Source organism: Choloepus didactylus, chromosome 1 (assembly GCF_015220235.1).
Source record: "Choloepus didactylus isolate mChoDid1 chromosome 1, mChoDid1.pri, whole genome shotgun sequence".
Lineage (NCBI taxonomy): Eukaryota > Metazoa > Chordata > Mammalia > Pilosa > Megalonychidae > Choloepus > Choloepus didactylus.
The window spans coordinates 85,451,576-85,471,176 of NC_051307.1; the positions used below are offsets into that span (position 1 = coordinate 85,451,576).

Here is a 19,601-nt window from a genome sequence, read left to right on the forward strand (position 1 = left end):
AATGAATGAATGCTACTTTAAAAAAATTAAGCTTGGCCCATTAAAAATATATTTAAGAGTTTTCAATGATATAGGGAGCCATTCATAATGATAATTAGAAAAAAAAACATACACAATTGTATATTTAAGAAGGATTAAAAAGAAGGATGTTCAAAAAGACTAACAGTCATTTACTTCAATGATGGGGTTATAGATGGTTTTTCTTGCTTCCTTATATTTTAACTTTCAAAATTTATTCCACTAAAAATATATTAATCTTTTTAATGAAAAAAATTAGACCAAAGCACTCAAAAAAACTTGGGAATAAATGTTGACCACTAGAGCAGCCAACATATACCAGCTGAGGTAGATCAGAAGGCAGAAGGCAAAGAAATCTCAGGCTGTCATAAATAATGGCAGCCCTTGCCCATTGTTTCGGTTTGCTAAAGATGCTGGAATCAGTATACCAGAAATGGGTTGGCTTTTAACAGTGGGGATTTATTAAGTTACAAATTACAATTCTAAGGCTGTGAAAATGTCCAGCCAAGGCATAAACAAGATGCCATGAAAATGTCCAAACTAAAGCATCACCAAGATGCCTTTCTCCTCTGAAGAAAGGGGGCTGGCATCCAGGGTTCCTCTGTCAGCTAGCAAGGCACATGGCCAGCATCTGCTGGTTCTTTGTACTTGGGTTTTGTTGCTTTCAGTTTCTCATTCCAGTGACTTTTTCTTTGAGCATCTGTGGGTTCTCTCTTAGCACCTTCAGGGCATTTCTCTCTCTCTAAGCTCTTTCCAAAATCTGTCTTTTATCCTCTCACAAAGGACTCCAGTAAAGGATTAAAGACCCACCTTGAATGGGGTAGGTATCATCTCAATTGAAACAACCTCATCAAAAGGTCCCGTCCACAATAGGTCGGCACCCACAAGAATGGATTAAAAGAACATGGTCTTTTCTGGGATACATAACAGCTCCACTACCACACCCATCAAACCACAGAGTCTTTTTCAGGAATCATGAGGAATGAATGTGGCCTTCATGTTGATCTGCCAGGTTATAATCACCATCACCATATATGAGAATTTCCCCATTTTAAAAGTAATTTACACTCATAAAAGAAGACTTGAAAAATGGGGGAAAGTAGAAAGTAGAAAGGAACTCTTGGTCTTTCCCATTAATGACAAGTCAACTGTAGTTAACATTCTGTGGGTTATTCCTTTGATTTTTTATTCTATGCATAGTGGTTTTTTCATTTTGTTTGCTCAAGTCAAAATAAAATTTTATTGTAAAAATTAAAACAACACAGAAAAGTTTAAAGGATAAATCACCTGAAATCCCACATTCCAGGCATATCTGTTACTAACATTCGGGAGATATTTCAGATCTTTCTCTCTTTCTCTCCTTCCCAGTCAGTCTCTCTCCCTAATTTCTCTCCTCAATACTATAGATTGCTGTTTTGGAACATTTAAAAAATTCAACAATGTGAACATCTTTCCATGTTAAAAAATAGAGGTACATACTAATATTTATGGAATACTCTCATATATACCATGACTTCAGAAACCAGTCCCTAACAAATGGATATTTACATTTTTTGTTTTCCAATACTTTATTTTTATAAACATTGTAATAAACATTTTTTTGTACATATGCCTTGATACATTTGTCTGATTAGTTCCTTAGGGAGAATCATAGAAATGGATTTGCTGAGTAGAGTTTTTATTTAAAATTGCTACGTCTGACCAAACTGTCCTCCAGAAAGATAAGAAGGCTCCCACACCCTCACCAACATAGGATATTTTCAGTTTGTTAACTGTCTGCCAATTTGAATCAATATTGTTTTAATTTGTGCATAGTACTTTATTGTGTTTTCTACATAGTTGTAATTCTGTATCCTGAAAAGCATCACTTTTGAAAATTATGGCATGAGCGTATCATCGTGTTATTAAACTGAATCTAATTTCTTTGAACTAATATCTCATTCTATTATATTTGGGGAACAGGTAGAAATTCTTGTCTAGAACTTGAGAAATACAGTTTTTTTTTGTTAGATTCCTGCTTATAGGCTCAGAACGAAACCTACATTAATCTCTACCCGCTTCTGCTCCCTGACATTGCTAATCATTGTGTTTTCCCATGACAACAGAAAAATACCAAGGCAACATTTTGTCAACTTGTCATCAAATTTGAAAGAAATATGATATTACATTTAAACAGTTTATTGACACTAAAAAATTAAATACAATGTTTTGTTATAGCAATCGACTTTTATATTGATAGGACCTACTGAAATTAAGTATGTTGAAAAATTTGTCATTTAATAAGTTATTTGTAACCATAGTAATGAATTATAGTAATATAAGCAAGCTGTCTTCAGTGACATGGAAATAGCTGTTACTTGCCACACATTCTTACAATGATTTATTTAAACCCACTTGCATAGCTAAAGTAGAAAAATATCTCAATGAAATAACACTAATAATAGAATTAGCAAAATAGTAATGAATATTATTAATGACAAGAGCTGTCATTTATTGAGTGCTCACTATATGATAAACTAATTATATATGTAATTTCGTGTAATCCTCAAAATATCCTGTGAAGTAGGTTTTATTGTTTCTGTTTTGCAGATAAGTAAGTTGATGCTCAGAGAGACTCGTGTCTGGGGTCATACGGCTAAAACGTGGATGTAAAGGTTTAAAATTCTATCTTATAGCTACCACACTATTTTAAAGTAGAGTTAACAGCTCTGAAATGGGCTCAGATAATATAAACTTATTATGAGATAAAGAAAGCATCCCAAACTAGTGAAGGAACAATTTTAATAAACAGTGTTAGGAAAATTGGCTATCTAATGGGGAAGGGAGAATCAAGTTACATCTTTAACATTTAGTGGATCTCAAGATGGAGAAAGCCTTTCGAACAATAAAAGCAAAGGAAAAAAAAATCACAAAAGACAAATTTTAAAAAATTGAACCACATATAAATTATTGGTTCTATATAAAAAAATACATGAACAGAATTAAAAGGCAAATGACCAACCATAAAAAATATCTGCAATAAAGATACAGGGGGTTAATATCCCTTAAATATATAGAACCCCTACATATCAATAATTTAAAAACACATAACACCTCACTAAATAAGTGATCAGAGAACCTCAATAGGCAGCTCGTGGAAAAGGAATACAATGGTCCAAAAATTGTAAATATATTAGAATAATACAGTTGCAAATTAAATAAACAATGTGCTAGTAAGCCTGGGATGAGACTGCTTCTTTTATACTTTCCTATTGGAGGTATAAATTGGTTGGGCCATCTGAGAAAGTCATTTGAAATTATTGTACAAAGAACCTTTAATCACTCATATTCTTTAATCCAGTAATTCTATCTCTAAGACTCCATTCTAAGGGAATATTCAGATGTACACCCAAATGATTGATGATTGATGTACAAATATATTTCATTGCAATATTCTTTATAATATCAAAATTTTGGAGAGTATTTACACATCTAACAATAGGAATGTGTTAAATAAATTATAATAAATCTATTGTTTGCAATAGTGTGCTGTTGTGAAAAGCCACGTTTTTAAAAAGAGTACTTACTGGCTACAATAAAAAATTAAATGGAAAAAAGTGGGATATGCAACTAAATATAAAAAGATGTCTATATTCATATTTTCGTGCTGGGAAGCCTGGGGAGACTGCTTCTTTTATACTTAATATGTAAATAGGTTAAGATTGGTTATTTCTGTGCAGTAGGACAACTGATGATTATTTTCCTGCAGAGTCAGTATTTTAATGTTGAGCACCAACTATCAGTTTCTGCAGCTGCTGTAACAAATTATCACAACTTGGTGGCTTAAAATGACACAAGTTTATTCTCTCACGGTTTTGGAGGCTGGAAGTCCGAAATCAGTTCCACTAGGCCAAAATAAGGTGTAGGCAGCCTGCGCTCCCGCAAGGGGATGTAACGGAGAATCCATTCTTCGCCTCTTCTGGTGGCTGCCGGACTCCCCTGACCTGCAGCCTCATCTCCGCTCTCTGCCTCCTTGTCTTCTCCTCTGTCTTTGTCAGATCTCTCTCTGTGTCCCTCTTAGAGGAATATGATTGCATTTAGGGTCTGTCCAGATAATCCAGGACAATCTCCCCATCTCAAAATCCTTAATTTAATTACATCCACTAAGATTTCCCAAATTGGGTAACACAGGTTCCAGGAATTAGGACCTGGTATCTTTGGGGGCCATTATTGAGCCTACAATAATACATTTTACTTTTATCAGGAAAAAGAATTCAACTTAGGAAAAATTTAATTTTGGTCAGATTGATCCTGCAAAAATTATTACATCCCCAGATAGAGAAAATCCCACTGATCTGGGATTTTTAGAGGAGGCAGTTTAGAGAGGTGTTAAATTTTATACCGAATTTCTATTGAAAATACTGATTTATCTATCAGTCTCCCTCATTAAATTGTAAGCTTCCCAAGGATAGGAATTGTGTTTATTTAGTAAACTCTATTATTTTCTTCTGCTGCTCTCCAACTAGGGGACAATGCTGCAACTGTTACTTGGTAAATGTTTGCTGACCTGTTCGGTTGACCCACACACATCATCTGAAATGTCACTTCGGACAGACAATTAAAATCTGCAGAGTCAAAGGCAGCTGGCTGTGAGCTGGAGGTGCCTGCCAAGTGGACAGCGGCTAGTGTGACCAACTTTCCGAGTTTGCTGTACTCTCCCAGTTTTAGCCGTGGAAGTCCCACCTCCCAGGAAACTCCTCAATCTCAGGCAAAATGAGATGTTTGGTTACCCCCCTGGGAGCCCCAAATTGAGGGAAGGTGCCACAGTGAGGATGGAGGACGGGTTTGTGGATGCTGGGAGTGTGACCCAAATGTGGCTGTTTGGTATGTTCAAATGCAAAGCAAACATTGACTCATTCACGTATTCATTTCCTCCACAAATGTTTGTTGGGCACCTGGCAGGCACAGTTCTAGGTGCTGGAAATTTAATAGTAAACAAGACAGATGAAATCCTTGCTCTAGTGAAACTTACTTCTTAATGGAGGAGATAGATGATAAAAAAATTTGAAACATAGATCTAGAATCACAGTTGCTGAGAAGTACTATGAGGAAAAATAATGCAGGGTCCGGGGGAGAGATTGATGGGATTGCTGTTTTATTTTAGGTAATATAACAGAGGTCTCTCTATGAGGAGGCCTTTGAACAGAAACATGGGTGAAGTGAGGGAACAAATTGGGGGAAATATCTGGGAGGAGAGGGTGGCAAGAAGAAAGAACACAAGAAAAAACACATGCAGAGGTTCTAGTCAGAAACATGCCAAGCTAGCTCCAAGGAACATGCAGAGGCCAGAGTGTCCGGTGTGGAACAAGCAAGGAGAGAAATGGAGGGAGATGGGGTGTGGGAGTCATAGATGGAACAGATCACCTAGGACCTTGTATGCCAGCTTCCCCATGTGTAACAAAAATATATAGGTATAAAGACTGTCTGGAAAGACACACAGCAATTGCCTCTGGAGAATGAGGTAACTGCCTCAGGAGTTGAAGGAAGACTTATTTTTCTCTGTATATTCTTTTGGATGCTTTGCATTAAAAAAAATAATGTGAATGAATTAGTTTAAAATTAATAGTTTAAAATAATTTATTATAATGAAAATAATTTTAATATATTTTAAAATAATACAAAAATTAAAAGCACAGACTGGGTCTGCAGCTGGGGTGCAGTTGGGAAGGAGAGCCACGGGTCGTTTGTGTGGGACCACCCTGGCCGAGGGTACAGGGGCAGGGGGGCTTCAGCTGTAGAGGCAGTGGTGGCGTTTGGGTAAACAGAGAAACCCCAATTCATAGGCCCACCAGAGGGGATGAGAACACAGCCTTGGACAGAGTTCTCAGAGGGCAAGAGGCTGGTCTTATTGATACTGATTTGAAAAGAAAAAATAGTCATAGATTCTAGATCTTTTAAGATTTAACCATTAGCCAGATTGACCTTGCTATTGTGGACACTTCTCTTTCAGGCAAAAAATTGAGGTGGGCAAGTTTTCAGCTCCCCCCGTCCCCCAGTTATCTAAAGGTGGGTTCTGCCATTTTAATGGAGGAAGGTAAAAAGAGCTAAAAATATGTTCACAGTGACCAGACCCTCAAGGAGAAAAGCGAGGATCCAGGGAGACCCTGAATAGGATCAGGAGTGAAATGGGGGAGAGGCTGGGAATAAAGAAATAAACGCCAGTCCCAAGGGAACCTGCAGGTGTCAGAGGGTGAGCTCGCCCCAGGCTCAGAGAACAATGATGACTAACAGCTTCCTAAAATACTAAAGGAACTTTTCCACAAGTGCTATTAAATTGACCTACACCTTTATTCCCCAGAGACATTAAAAAAACAAAAATGGCAAATCTCTGGTGGGAGATGGAGAGCGTCCTCCCCACCCCTCCCTGTTTCTGGGATAGAATGTGGGAGGATCACAGAGCAGTCACAGAGCTCTCTCCCCTGAAGCTCCCCATGTTAGGCCTTCTTAGAGCCAGCGCCCATGCCACAATTCTGTTTCCTAAGTGACAGCTCCAGGGAGGAGAGAAGAGGTGTTGGGGTAGTTACTCCAGGTGTTGGGGTAGTTGCTCCAGATGTTGGGGTAGTTACTCTTGTGCCTGCCCCCTACGTCCTGCAGGCCTCATATGCAGCGCTGGTTGCTGCAGAGGTCTTGTTCCTTCTGGGTCTGTTCTCAGGCTTGTAAGTCCACCAGGAGATCCGGATGTCTGTGACTAGGGCCTTCCCATTCCCTCATTTCTACCCATCTCTGCTGAGGAAACTAAACCTAAAGTCTTCCAAGTGATTTGATTGTTTTTAAAAATGGTGAGTCCCTGTATATGTGTTTTACTTCAATTAACATAGGCAGGTAAAATAGAAAGAACTTGGAGGACAAAGTCCTGGCGTGATGTCCCAAGTAGGGAAACGGGGAATGGTCTTTGAATAAATGTAGGAGAGAGCGTGCCTACTGCTGCCAGGCACAGTTCTGGGCACTGGGGACTCGAGACATCCCTGCACTTACTGAGCTTACATTCTAGCGAGGGAGAGAGCGAGCGAACAACCAGCCCAATCGATAAGTACATTTGATGGCATATTTAATGGTGATTAGTGCTGAGGAAAAAAGTGGAGACCAGGGAGGAGGATTGGGAGGCCTTGGCTGGGGCAGGGCCTTGCAGATTTCCTCTAAGTTAACACAGCAAATGTGGCTTAAAATAGAGCCTGGCAAACAGAAGGTGCCCAATAAAGTTAGTTCCCTTCCACTTCTATGTGCCTAAACCTTCTCTTTAATGAGAGCTTGAACTTCAGCATTTACACTCAGCAAACAAATGACAGCTGAAGACTGTACAGAGGTGACTGCTTTAAGGAAAACATCACCACTTAGGATCTTCTGTTTGGTTGTATGGGATAGGGCAGTATTTACAAAATTAATGAATATATTTTATGATTTATTTCATTATATAGAAATGTTATCTATGCATTTTTTCCAGCAACAGGAGGAAATACAAGATTGCATAAGTCACATATGCCTGTGAATTCAAAATCATGAGGATCGGAGTGAGCTCAAGAGTTCTTTTAAAATTATCTGGGTGGGGTTGCATGGATATATAGGGTATATACATATGAAAAATTCATCAACCTGTAGCTTTTTGCTATATTTTGCATTCACTTTTTTTTAAATTCAATTTTATTGAAATATATTCACATACCATACAATCATCCATGGTGTACAATTGATTGTTCACAGTACCATTATATAGTTGTGCATTCATCACCACAATCAATTTTTGAACATTTTCATTAACACACACAAAAAAGAATAAGAATAAAAGTTGAAGTAAAAAAGAACACCTCCCATACCCACCATCCCTCCCTAATATTCATCTACTTTTTGTTCTCATTTTTCTATTCATCTGTCCATACACTGTGTAGAGGGAGTTGGAGCCACAAAGTTTTCACAATCACACAGTCACACAGTGTAAACTGTATAGTTATACAATCATCTTCAGGAATCAAGGCTACTGGATTGCAGTTCAACAGTTTCAGGTATTTCCTTCTAGCTATTCCAGTACACTAAAAACTAAAAGGGGATATCTATATAATGCATAAGAATAACCTCCAGAATGACCTCTTGATTCTATTTGAAATCTCTCAGCCACTGATACTTTGTTTTGTTTCATGTCTCTTCTCCCTTCTGGTCCAAGAAGGCTTTCTCAATCCCACAATTGCATGCAGTTTTTTTTTTTTGTTGTTTTTTTTTTTAACACTTTTTATTGTGAAATATAACTTATATACAGAAAAGTGACAGATTTCAAAATACAGTTTAACAGTAGTTATAAAGCAAATTTCAAAGTATAGTATGGGTTACAGTTCCACAGTTTCAGGTTATTTCCTTCTGGCTTTCTAATACACTAGAAACTAAAAAGAAATAGCTATATAATATTCAGTAGTCATAATTCCATAGTCATTTGTTAAATCCGAACTTCTCTGTTACAACTCCTCCCTCTCGTTTGATCATTTTCTCAGTTTTCAGGGATATTTGGGCAATGACAATCTGACTTCTTCATGTTTGATAGGGGTGTTGACATTATGGGGTAGGGGACTGCAACTGGTTGATGGTCTGGGAGAGACTGGAACCTCTATGCATGCACTTTTAATATATGTAGAATATATATATATATATAAAAGATGTGATTACAGTTGACGTTGAACTTAGAGAGGTATCTACTCTGATGCTAGCAATTCATAAGCCTACTCACTGCACTGGGAGGTGTCGCTTGAGCCTGGGCACAGGCAAGACAGGTTTTCAGGACAGGGTCACAGGGCTGAGTCTGGGGGAACCTGCCCAGAGGTGTCTGCATTGTGCAGAAATCTCTGGGCAGGGGGCAGATGGGCATGGGCCCGCCTGATCCCATGGCCTTTACTGCTGCTCCTGTCTCTCCTTGAGGGCCCTGGGCCAACAGAGGAACAAAATATCACGAGGAAAATAACCAGGAAGCAAAAAGTCCAGGCAAGGCCATCGGGTCTCAGGGACAAAGCTCTTATCCCTGCTGAGGAAGGCGTGTTTTTCCTGCTTCCTGGCATCTACGACAGGCAGTATCTGAGTCTGCAAGGTCATGGAATAGTCACAGGCTACATGAGGAATGGCAGGCTCAGTGAACATGGTGTCACCCTATCATCTCCGACCCTCCCTGTCTCTCTGCCCCTGAGTGTGAGTCTCTGTGACTCTCCCCGCTACACCCAAGATTCTACATTCTTTACCAGCTACAAAACAGCCATTGGAGGATGCCCAGAGCCCTGTGCTGCTCACACGTCCCCATGTGCACACTATTAGACACATCAATCTCATCTTGAACCCTCAGACATTTTAGTTGTTGGCTTGTGTTTTTAATAGAAAAGTGTGCCTCTTGGAAGGGTGAAGTCTAGGTGTGGTTGCGAGGCTGAAGAACCAGGGCCCTAAACTATACCAGCATCTGCGGGTCGATGGCCACCCCCTCAAGCACTCACTGGGCTGCTTCTTGTCCTTCTCTGCAGGAGGCAGTGTCCCGTTGCCCAGAAGAAGACCAATTGGCTCGAATCCAAAATGTTATCCAGGAGCTCCCGCCATCCCATTATAGGTAAGAATCCTTGGTAAAATCAATTTGCAGCTGTTATTGTGATGTAAGACCAAATATACAGGCTGGCATCATAAAAGGTAACAAATCCAGTGACAGTGGCTTTCCTGGGGCATTTTGAGTTGAACAGGCCACTGCTATTGGAGTGGGTTAGTGCCTGACCAGGGATGTTGGTAGGAAGGGGCAGCCCAACTAGATCACTTGCAGAGCACCCCTCATAGTCCCATAGGCAACCTCGTTCCAATCATCCAAGCTGCCCTCATGGTACCATCCTGTGGTTCTTACCTAGATCTGTAGCAGAACAAAATCTCTGGAAATCAGGGTGGCTTTTAAACAGGGTTTGACTATGGTTCTTGAGTTCCTGGGTGTTGGGGTGACTGATCTCTCTACCTGCAAGTTCAGCACCATCCCTTCTGTCATCCCCATCCTTTCATTTAATTCTCACAATTTTACCCCCAATTTACACCTTTCCCAGGGTTCCCTATATCTGCCCATTTTACTGAAGTAGGAAGATTTTAGTATGGTATAAGAAAGAGCGTCCTAGCAATAATAGATATCGTTCATCAGTGAAGTGAGCTCCCATAGGAGGTACCAAGTTCCCTGTAGCTGGAAGCATTTGTAGAAGAGCCCAGATGAGAGCCTGTTTCAAGACTGCATGGAGGCAGTTCTGCTCCCACTGAAAGGAGGAACGGGTGGCCTTCTAAGGCTCCTTAGACTCTGAGTGCTGTAATTCCCTCACCCTTTCTCTGGCTGGTACTCCTTGGGCCTCAGATGACTTCTGACGAGGCTGTCCTCCTTCCCCACCCTGGACCCTTGTGCAGAGGGCCAAGAAAAAAATTACTTTCATCCGCAGCATCTCGATATCTTCCTGACAGTCCTAAAAATTTGTGGGATATAAATATTTGGAGAGTTTCTTAAATCTGCACTTAGAAATTATCTCCAGATGTCAGGCTTCACACAGGCACTGAAGTTTCTTACTTTGTCAAAAAAAAAAAAAAATGAAACATTGCAGGACTTTGGAATACCTGATCCGACACCTGGCGCACATCGCCTCCTTCAGCAGCAGGACCAACATGCACGCCAGGAACCTGGCCCTGGTGTGGGCTCCAAACCTCCTCAGGTAACCCCCGTCCTCACCTTCCCCCCACCCCAGGGGTGGTCCATGGATTGAGATGGAACAAGTCTGTGGCTAAGTGGTCATTTGTAATATGTACAAATTAAAGGTGATTTTAATAGCCTAAGCTGTTTGCCTGCTAACCTGGAAACTGAGTTCCAAAGGCATTTTCTGCCCACAACTGAAATATGGCTAAAGCTATGGGTCCTAGGTTACAATTTCTTTAAAAGGCCTCTCTTGTCTTTGGTGCTCATTGGCTCTTCTTGGTTTTGGTGGGATCAAAGCTGGCCACCACTTGAAACAGCTGCTTCATACAACTTCGTAAATGATGACCTGCTTCATAGGACTTCATAAATGATGACCTGCCCCTTAGAACAACTAGGTGGAAGAGGAAAGAGATCCTATGAAGAAAAGAAAAATCAATTCCTGTATATTCACTAATACACTCTTTATAAATTTTTCTTGCAATAGGAGATGCCTATATTTAATTCCTAGGAAATGTTTTAACTTGTTCAGTATTGGGCTTCATAGCTTGTGGAGAGTCTCTTTCATCTTAAATACAGTTAAAATATTCTACAAATAACAAGCTGTATATGTTTAGGAGATGGGGCTTGTACAGAAGGTGCACTGGTTCCCCTGACTGCTTCAGGTTGTAGGGTGGAGTTGCTCACTGAATGTATTGCTTCCCTGGTTTAGGTCTAAAGAAATCGAAGCCACTGGTTGCAATGGAGATGCAGCCTTCCTTGCAGTCCGGGTGCAGCAGGTGGTGATTGAGTTCATCTTGAATCATGTGGATCAAATCTTTAACAACGGTGCACCGGGGTCCCTGGAGAACGATGGTAATGGTTCTTCCTGGCATACACCCACCAGCCTATCCCTTCTTGCCCTCATCATGGGCCCCGAGAAGAAGCTACAGTGGGCTTGGTTCTGGCTCTGAGTGTTGACAGAGCTTGTGTCTGACTATGCTGTGTGTCATGTCTGTGGGTTTTATATATGTAGATATAAATGTGTTGTGTGTGTGTTGCAAAGGTATGTTGTGTTTGTGTGTGGCTTTAGCATGTTCCTGATCAGTTGCATACATGGCTGTCCGGTGAATGTGGTGTGGTGAACTAAATAATGTTCTATTGGTTCTGGTGAGTTCTTAAAACTCTTTGAGTTACTATCCAGAGGTACTGTCGACATTCCTCTCCTTAATATTAGATTTCATTTTTATTTTCAGTGTGATATTTCAGAAGATCCTTATGCCCTCATCTTTTTTTAATGCAATTTTATTGAGATATGTTCATATACCATACAGTCATCCAAAGTGTACAATCAGTTGTTCATAGTATCATCGTATAGTTGTGCATTCATCACCACAACCAATTTTTGAACATTTTCATTACTCCAAAAAATAAAAATAAGAATGCAAATAAAAGTAAAAGTATAAAAGAACACCCAAAATATCCCGTACTCCCCCCCCCATTATTCATTTACTTTTTGTCTCCATTTTTCTACTCATCTCTCCATACACTGGATAAAGGGAGTATGAGCCATAAGGTTTTCACAGTCACATGGTCATACCGTATAAGCTGTATGGTTAAACAATTGTCTTCAAGAATCAAGGATACTGGATTTCAGTTCAACAATTTCAGGTATTTCCTTCTAGTTATTCTAAGACACTAAAAACTAAAAGGGATATCTATATGTTCTAGTTTGCTAATGCTGCGGAATGCAAAACACCAGAGATGGATTGGCTTTTATAAAAAGGGGGTTTATTTGGCTACACAGTTACAGTCTTAAGGCCATAAAGTGTCCAAGGTAACACATCAGTAATTGGGTACCTTCACTGGAGGATGGCCAATGGCGTCCGGAAAACCTCTGTTAGCTGGGAAGGCACGTGGCTGGCATCTGCTCCAAAGTTCTGGTTTCAAAATGGCTTTCTCCCAGGATGTTCCTCTCTAGCAAGCTTGCTCCTCTTCAAAACATCACTCACAGCGGCACTGAGTTCCATCTCTGAGTCAGCACGTTTATATGGCTCCACTGATCAAGGCCCACCCTGAATGGGTGGGGCCACACCTCCATGGGAGTATCCCACCAGAGTCACCACCCACAGCTGGGTGGGGCACATCTCCATGCAAGCAACCTAATTCAAAGGTTCCAACTTAATCCCCACTATTCTGTCTGCCCCACAAGATTGCATCAAAGAATATGGCTTTTTCTGGGGGACATAATACATTCAAACCAGCACACTATATAATGCATAAGAATAACCTCCAGAATGACCTCTCAACTCCACTTGAAATCTGACAGCCACTGAAACTATTTTGTTTCATTTCTCTTCCCCCTCTTGGTCCAGAAGGCTTTCCTAATCCTACAATGCCAGGTCTAGGCTCATCCCCAGGAGTCATGTCCCATGTCACCAGGGAGACCCACATCCCTGGGTTTCATGTCCCACATAGAGGGGTTGTATGCCTTCATTTTGAAGTCTTAATTGAATGGGTTAAAAGGCAGTGTGTTCACACTCATGTGTATATTCAGAATGCATTCCTTTCACAAGCATCCATTGAAAGTGTTTGTTCTGTTCTTCACAAGGCACTAGGCGTACAAAAATGAGTATGTTTTTGTGTCTTTGGGCATGTGTGTGCAGAGACTAGTTAGCACTGAAATCCACTGTAGCCATATTGATGAGGAAGGTATATCTATTTCAGGCTGGATGTTATGGGATGCAAGGTCTGAATCTTAAATCCTATAGGTCTCGTAATGGCATAATTAACTCTATGAGTGAATTTGTTTATGCTGCGTGAATCCAAGTGAGCCTAATTTGTAAAAACCAGAAATCCTATATATATATAACATTGGTTCTCCAATGTTAGCATGTATCAAAATCACCCGATGGACTTGTTAACATATACTTAGTGCCTCTCATCTCTAGAGTCTGTGATTCAGTAGGTCTGGAATGCAGCTGGTAATTTGCATGTCTAACAAGTTTCCAGGTAATGCTGGTGCTGCTGGACCAGGGTCTATACTTGGAGAACCACTGGTATATGAAAACCGTATTTGGAAAATATTTGCATTAGCTGATCAAAGCATTCTTTTTTAGTTCAACTAATACATTTAGAAAACCAAGTATAATCATCAGAATGATCAATTGCAATTAACATCATATGCCAATTCCTGGTATAACTGTCCCCATCTCTATCCTGTCCTATATGTGGTTTCTGATCTTTCTTTTTATCTTTTTTTTAACTCTCCCATTGTAGATATATTTTTTGTTGTAAGCTATATCAAATCCTGTTTTGGAAATAAATGAGGCATAATATGCATTCATTCATTCATTCATTTGTTCATCCTTTTGGGTCAAACAATAATTTCTTTGGGGCTTACACTGTGCCAGGAACTGTTCTAGCATTTCACATGCTTTGGCTAGTTGACTTATCACAGCAACCATTAAGTTGTTATCCACCTTACTTTATAAACAAGGCACATGAAAACCAGAGAAGCTTAGTAACTGCCCAAAGTCACACAGCTAGTAACTGGTGGGACTGATTGTTGAACCCAAATCTTTCAGCATTTATTCTTTTCTAAACTCTAGGTGGCTCTGAGAGAAAACAATAATAGAAAAAAAAAAATAAACCATTGTGGAGAATTAATGACTTTTAGGAAATGCTCTTCTAGACAGCAAATGCTGTCCCTGATTGATAGTTTTAAGGTTGTTCTTAATTTCAACCTGGACATGCCTGTTCTTTATGGCCGTTGCCTTAATCCTATTTTGTCATGCATACTGAGTCCATTTAACGTTTGAGCCTTTAACTTTGATTGTCTCCTATACTTACCATTTGGAAGGCATTTCACTTAAAGTTCCTTGTTATGAATTCTTAATGATTTGGTAAGGTACCCTACTTAAAGTTTACATAAAGTGGAGCAGGTCATACCCACTGGAACTTTAGATTTGGACACATCTATTTTAAACTGGAAAGACTTTAGAAGTCATACAATCTGATAACTTTATTTGATAGATGAGACTACTGAGCAAGAGAAAATGGGATGTGCCCAAGATTCACAAAAAAAATAAATATGCATTGAGCACCTCCTATGTGCCAGGCACTGTTCTAGACTGTGGGGACATATCAGTGCACAAAACTGCAACCACCCTTCGTTGAAGACCCTTCCCAGAACGGAGCTATGACATGTTTGGAAAGACAGGTAATATATGAGTTTACATATAAATACATTATCACTTCAAAGACCATGGAGTAGGGTTATGTGATGGTGAGTGACTTGGGGGTGTTATTTTGCAAGAGCCTGGTCACGTCTCTGAGGAAGTGATCTTTTAACTGAGACCTGAATGACAAGGGAAACCAGTCATGCAAGGATCTGGGTGACGAGTGTCCCAAACACAGAGAACAGGAAGTGCAAAAGCTCTGAGGTGGAAATGGGCTCAAAGTGTTGCAAAAAGTAGGTCAGTGTGGTTAGAGCCAATGTGGTCTCCAAAGTGGGATGCCCCACCCTAGTGCATTGAAAGACAATCAGTATGGGTGTTGGAAGAAACTATTTGCATTTCCTTCTAAACTTATTTTAATCTTATCCTTTGTAATTCTTATTATTTGGTACATATTCTATAACACACATAATTTTAATACAATGGTATAGGTGTATAATTTATAAAGATATAAATATGTATAGGAGTGTAGATTCAAAATTTTTCTTTCTATATTTTCATAGATCACTGGGTCATGGGGCAAAGAGAAGGGAAGCAGATGAAAGGTCCTTATAGGTTGTGCAAAGAATTTGGTTTGTTCTCAGTGCAGTGGGAAGTTGGAGGACTTTAAGTTGGGGAGTGTATGAGCTGAGCATTCTGGCTGCTGTGTGAAGAAGAGACTGAAAGACAGCAACGTTGAAAGAAGGGAGATGAGTTAAGGAGCTCTAGCAGAAACCCAGGTGGGAAATTCTGACAGACTGTACTTGGGTTTTAGCAGTGGAAAGAAGGAAAGTGGCTGGATTCAGGATATATTTTGGAGTTAAATCACAGGACTTGCTTATAGGTTGGATGTAGGGGGAGGAGGTTGCATCAAAGAAAGGAATGAGTAAAAAATATCTACTCCAGGTTTTGGCTTAAGCAACTGGGCGGTCAGTGGTGCCATTTACTAACCTGGAGAAGACTGGAGGAGAAAAAAGTTTGGAGTTGAGGAGCATGAATCAAGAGCTCTGTTATGAAATGTAATGTTAGAGGTGCCTATTAAACATCTAAGTAGAGATGATGAATAGGCCTTAAGACACTGGAGCCTGGAACTAAGGAGAGGGGTGGGTGTTAAACCCACGTCTCCTGATTCTGCAGTTTATGTTCTTCCCATTGTTCCAATTGTTACCGGGATCATTTAATTTTTTCAAGTAAGTAAATAAATAAGAGTCATAAATAATCTAGAATCTATGAACAAATATTGAGAGTAAATTAAATTTAAATATTTTTAACCTCCTTTGGGCTGTCCAAACTATACAGAAAAGCTTTCAGGATCCCAGGATATAATTAATTGCAGTCTGGCTGAATGACTGCCAGGCTGGCCTCCCTGGAAACACCCTGGGGTCACATACTGTTTCTGTTTTCTCCGAGGCCCTTTTTCAGTGGCTTTATTTACCTCCACCCAGAGAGGGTCAAGCTCTGCAAAGAGAAATAGTGCCATCACGCTGCCTTCTGAAAATAAGGGAAATCGTATACTGAAAATGATTTCATAGTCTCAGTTGGTCCAAGTTTTCCTTGAGTCTCTTCACACCTTATGAAGTCACAAGAAATTAGCGAGCTTGCCAAAGACTACATAGAGGCAAACTTAGACCCGTTCTATTTTACTTAGATTAGGGTTTCTCTGCCTCAGCACCATTGACATTTGGGGAGACTGTTTTGTGCATCGTAAGATGTTTGGCAGTATTGCTGGCCTCTACTCGCTAGATGTCAGTGGCAATGCCACACATACCTGAGACAACCAAAACTGTGTCCAGACACTGCCAAATGTCCCCTGGGGAGGGCGGTACAAAATTCCCCCCGGTTGAAACACTGACTTGGAGAATAGAGTCAACCCTGGACATTAATCTGTCAATATCACTTCCTTTCCTACCGAAAAAAATACCATAGAATGGGAAAAGATGAGCTTGTATGCACTAGACAATGACTACGTAGTGAGGAAAAAGCCACCTGTCTTTTAGGGAAGAGTGTAGGCTGTGAAATCTCTTTACTGCAGATAGACAAGTCTGGGTGACCTAGGGGTAGTAGAGGCCCCAGCCTCTGGGAGAGGAAGGGCCGTCTCCCACCTTACCCTTGCTGAATGAGGCTATCTCTGAGTGTGGCTGGACATACGTTCCCAACTGGCCAAAGCACCAGGCAGAGTTTGCATGATAAAGACCCACTAGTTGATACTCAGTGCAGAATAAATGTTACATGAATGAATGAATGAATGAATGGGCCCTGTATGAAAAATGAAGAAGGTACAGGTTACCTCCTGAAGCCCCTGTGTGCCTCTAGCTAGTCTGGCAGGGAGAGTTGTCACTTTCCTGTGTGTAGCCTCAGCCTGAGGCCCCAGGTCCCACCATGACCTAAGAGAAGCCAGGAAGTCCAACGGAGGGGCTGAGGGTGGAGAATCTGGCCAGACCTGGTACTCAGGCCTCCCCTCGGGACTGAACTCTTCACTCTCTCTGTTTAACAGAAAATCAGCCCATAGTGAAGAGCCTGACCTTGCCAGCCCTCTCCCTGCCCATGAAGTTGGTGAGCCTAGAGGAAGCCCAGGCCCGGAGCCTGGCTACTAACCATCCCGCTCGGAAGGAAAGGAGGGAGAACAGCCTGCCTGAGATTGTCGCACCCATGGGTACCCTCTTCCACACTGTCCTTGAGTTACCAGACAACAAGTAAGTGGCATCCTTGCAAATTCGGGGGATGCCTGGGTGGAGGGAGGCAGAGGGTGAGGGGTATAGTGTCAGCGCCAGGATGCAGCTCGGGTTGGGGTGTGGGGGTCTGGATTGGGGTATAAGGAAACACTGCAGAAGAGAAGGGAGCTGACTCCACAGCTCTCTCTCACACCAGCAGTTGATCCCAAAGTACCCTCTTCCACACTGCCCCAAAGCTATCAAGACTCCCTACCTCTTACCGAGATCTTTAGCACCATGATGGGGGTGGGGTCATAGGGGCCACGAGTCATGACTAAAACCCCTTACTCCTTATTTAGACAAAACAGGCTCGAAGTTTTCAAAAGGAAGCTTACTCAACAAAAACTTGACCCCTCCCTCCATCCTCCTCCCCCATGTGACATTCCAAAAGGCGTAAAGATGACTCTCTTGACAGAGAACAGGATGACAAATAGTGCCACTCTGGGCTGAGAGCTCTGGCGGACAGCCCTCAGGGGCAGGCATCCCTGCCTTTCTTTCCTCCTCTCAAACCTGTCAGAGCCCTCCCGCCCCTCTAAAAACAAACCAAACACTGTTTTCATTTGTAGAATATTTTCTATCCTCATTTCTCCCTCATTTCCTCCACTGCAATCCCATCTTTACCCCCCCCCCGCCACCCCCCCACCCCCCCCCCCCATAGAAGGAGGCAGCAGTTGAAGCAAGAATCCTCATTCTAGGCACACAGTAGGTGAAGGGGATGAAAGGCAATTTTTTCATTGGAGAACATGGTCCCCATTGTTTGGTCTGTGAAAAGAGGCATGAAATCAGGCCCCTCAGACCTCTTGTCGGTCCTCCCTAAGAAGGCAGGGGCTGTTTCCCTCTGGGGAGGGCAGGAGAAGGGCTGCCAGGCTGCACAGCTGCAGGAGGTGCCTGTGTACTGTGTGGGTGGCACCTTCATCTTCTCGGGGACCCGGGTCATACTCCCGTGACCGAGCCCCCTGCTCCTCTCCCTAAATCCCTGGAGAATGAAACTTCTAGCCAGGGGTCAGGGAAAAGAATGCCTCCAAAGGATCATTGAGTGCATTTTCTCTGGGCTGCATCATACCCAAAGATATGCCACTCTGTAAAATACACGCCAAGGCCAACTACTTGAAATAAACCAAGCCAGGTCCAGAAGAATCCACTGAATACCGCAGATCTGTCTCGGATGGGTCGTAAAAAACATGCGGAGCTTCAGATCTGGAATGTTCTATGGGAGCCCCTTGAGCCCTGCAGTGGAAAGCTCCTTTGTGGACGTGCTGAGTTTCATTCTGGAACTTCATGAAGCCCCACAGCAGGGCCAGGCCTCCAGGGTGACCCCTGGTGGTGCCAGGCTCTCCTGCACCCTCCTGAACCAGCTTAGCTCCCTGGTTCCCCATCTCCTACTAAAGCAGCCTGTTGTGAGGCAGCACTGCATTTCTCTGCAATGACTATTGACTAAACCCAGAAAAATAGACATCTCTGTCCCCCAACCTGCTCCTCTTCAGCTCTCATGGGACCCACCAAGGAGCAGAAATAGGCCAGACTTCTTTTCCAGGCCAGCTTTCTCATCAGCCTTCTTTCAGCCCATGAAAGCCCTCACCAGTCCTTTCCTCATCTGTGGATGACCCAGCAGTGTGGCCGCTGTTCATACAGCCCTATGGCCTGCAGTCTTTAGTGTTTAATCCTATTTAAAAAAAAAAAAATAGGTTTCTTTGAAACCCCAGGACTAATGTGCTTACCAGAATTCCCTGCGAGGAACTGCAAGGTTGTTTGTAATCTCTGAGCCAGCCGTCCTGCTCTGTGTGCTCCCCACCCTTGCCTTTCACAGCACACCTCTGCTCCTTGCCCTGGGGGATATGGGCCCTTGCTCTGACTCATGAAAGTCTAGCTCGGTCATCCAGGGCATCCCCAGCCAGGGAGAGAGTCAGGCTCAGCAGGGATGTTAGAGAGGAATTTCCCCAAATGGCAGAGCCCTTCATAACTAAGAATATGATT

General features: G+C 41.8%; 1 protein-coding gene across 1 annotated transcript in view; it reads left to right on the top strand.

Moving 5' to 3' along the window:
- The window catches only part of ARHGAP31 (Rho GTPase activating protein 31), a 133,221-nt gene that overhangs the window by 89,134 nt on the left and 24,486 nt on the right, over positions 1-19,601 (top strand). The window contains exons 4-7 of the mRNA XM_037835983.1: positions 9,543-9,625; positions 10,635-10,742; positions 11,433-11,575; positions 17,411-17,609. Coding sequence (XP_037691911.1) covers positions 9,543-9,625; positions 10,635-10,742; positions 11,433-11,575; positions 17,411-17,609 — 533 coding nt within the window. The remainder of the gene's footprint in view (positions 1-9,542; positions 9,626-10,634; positions 10,743-11,432; positions 11,576-17,410; positions 17,610-19,601) is intronic.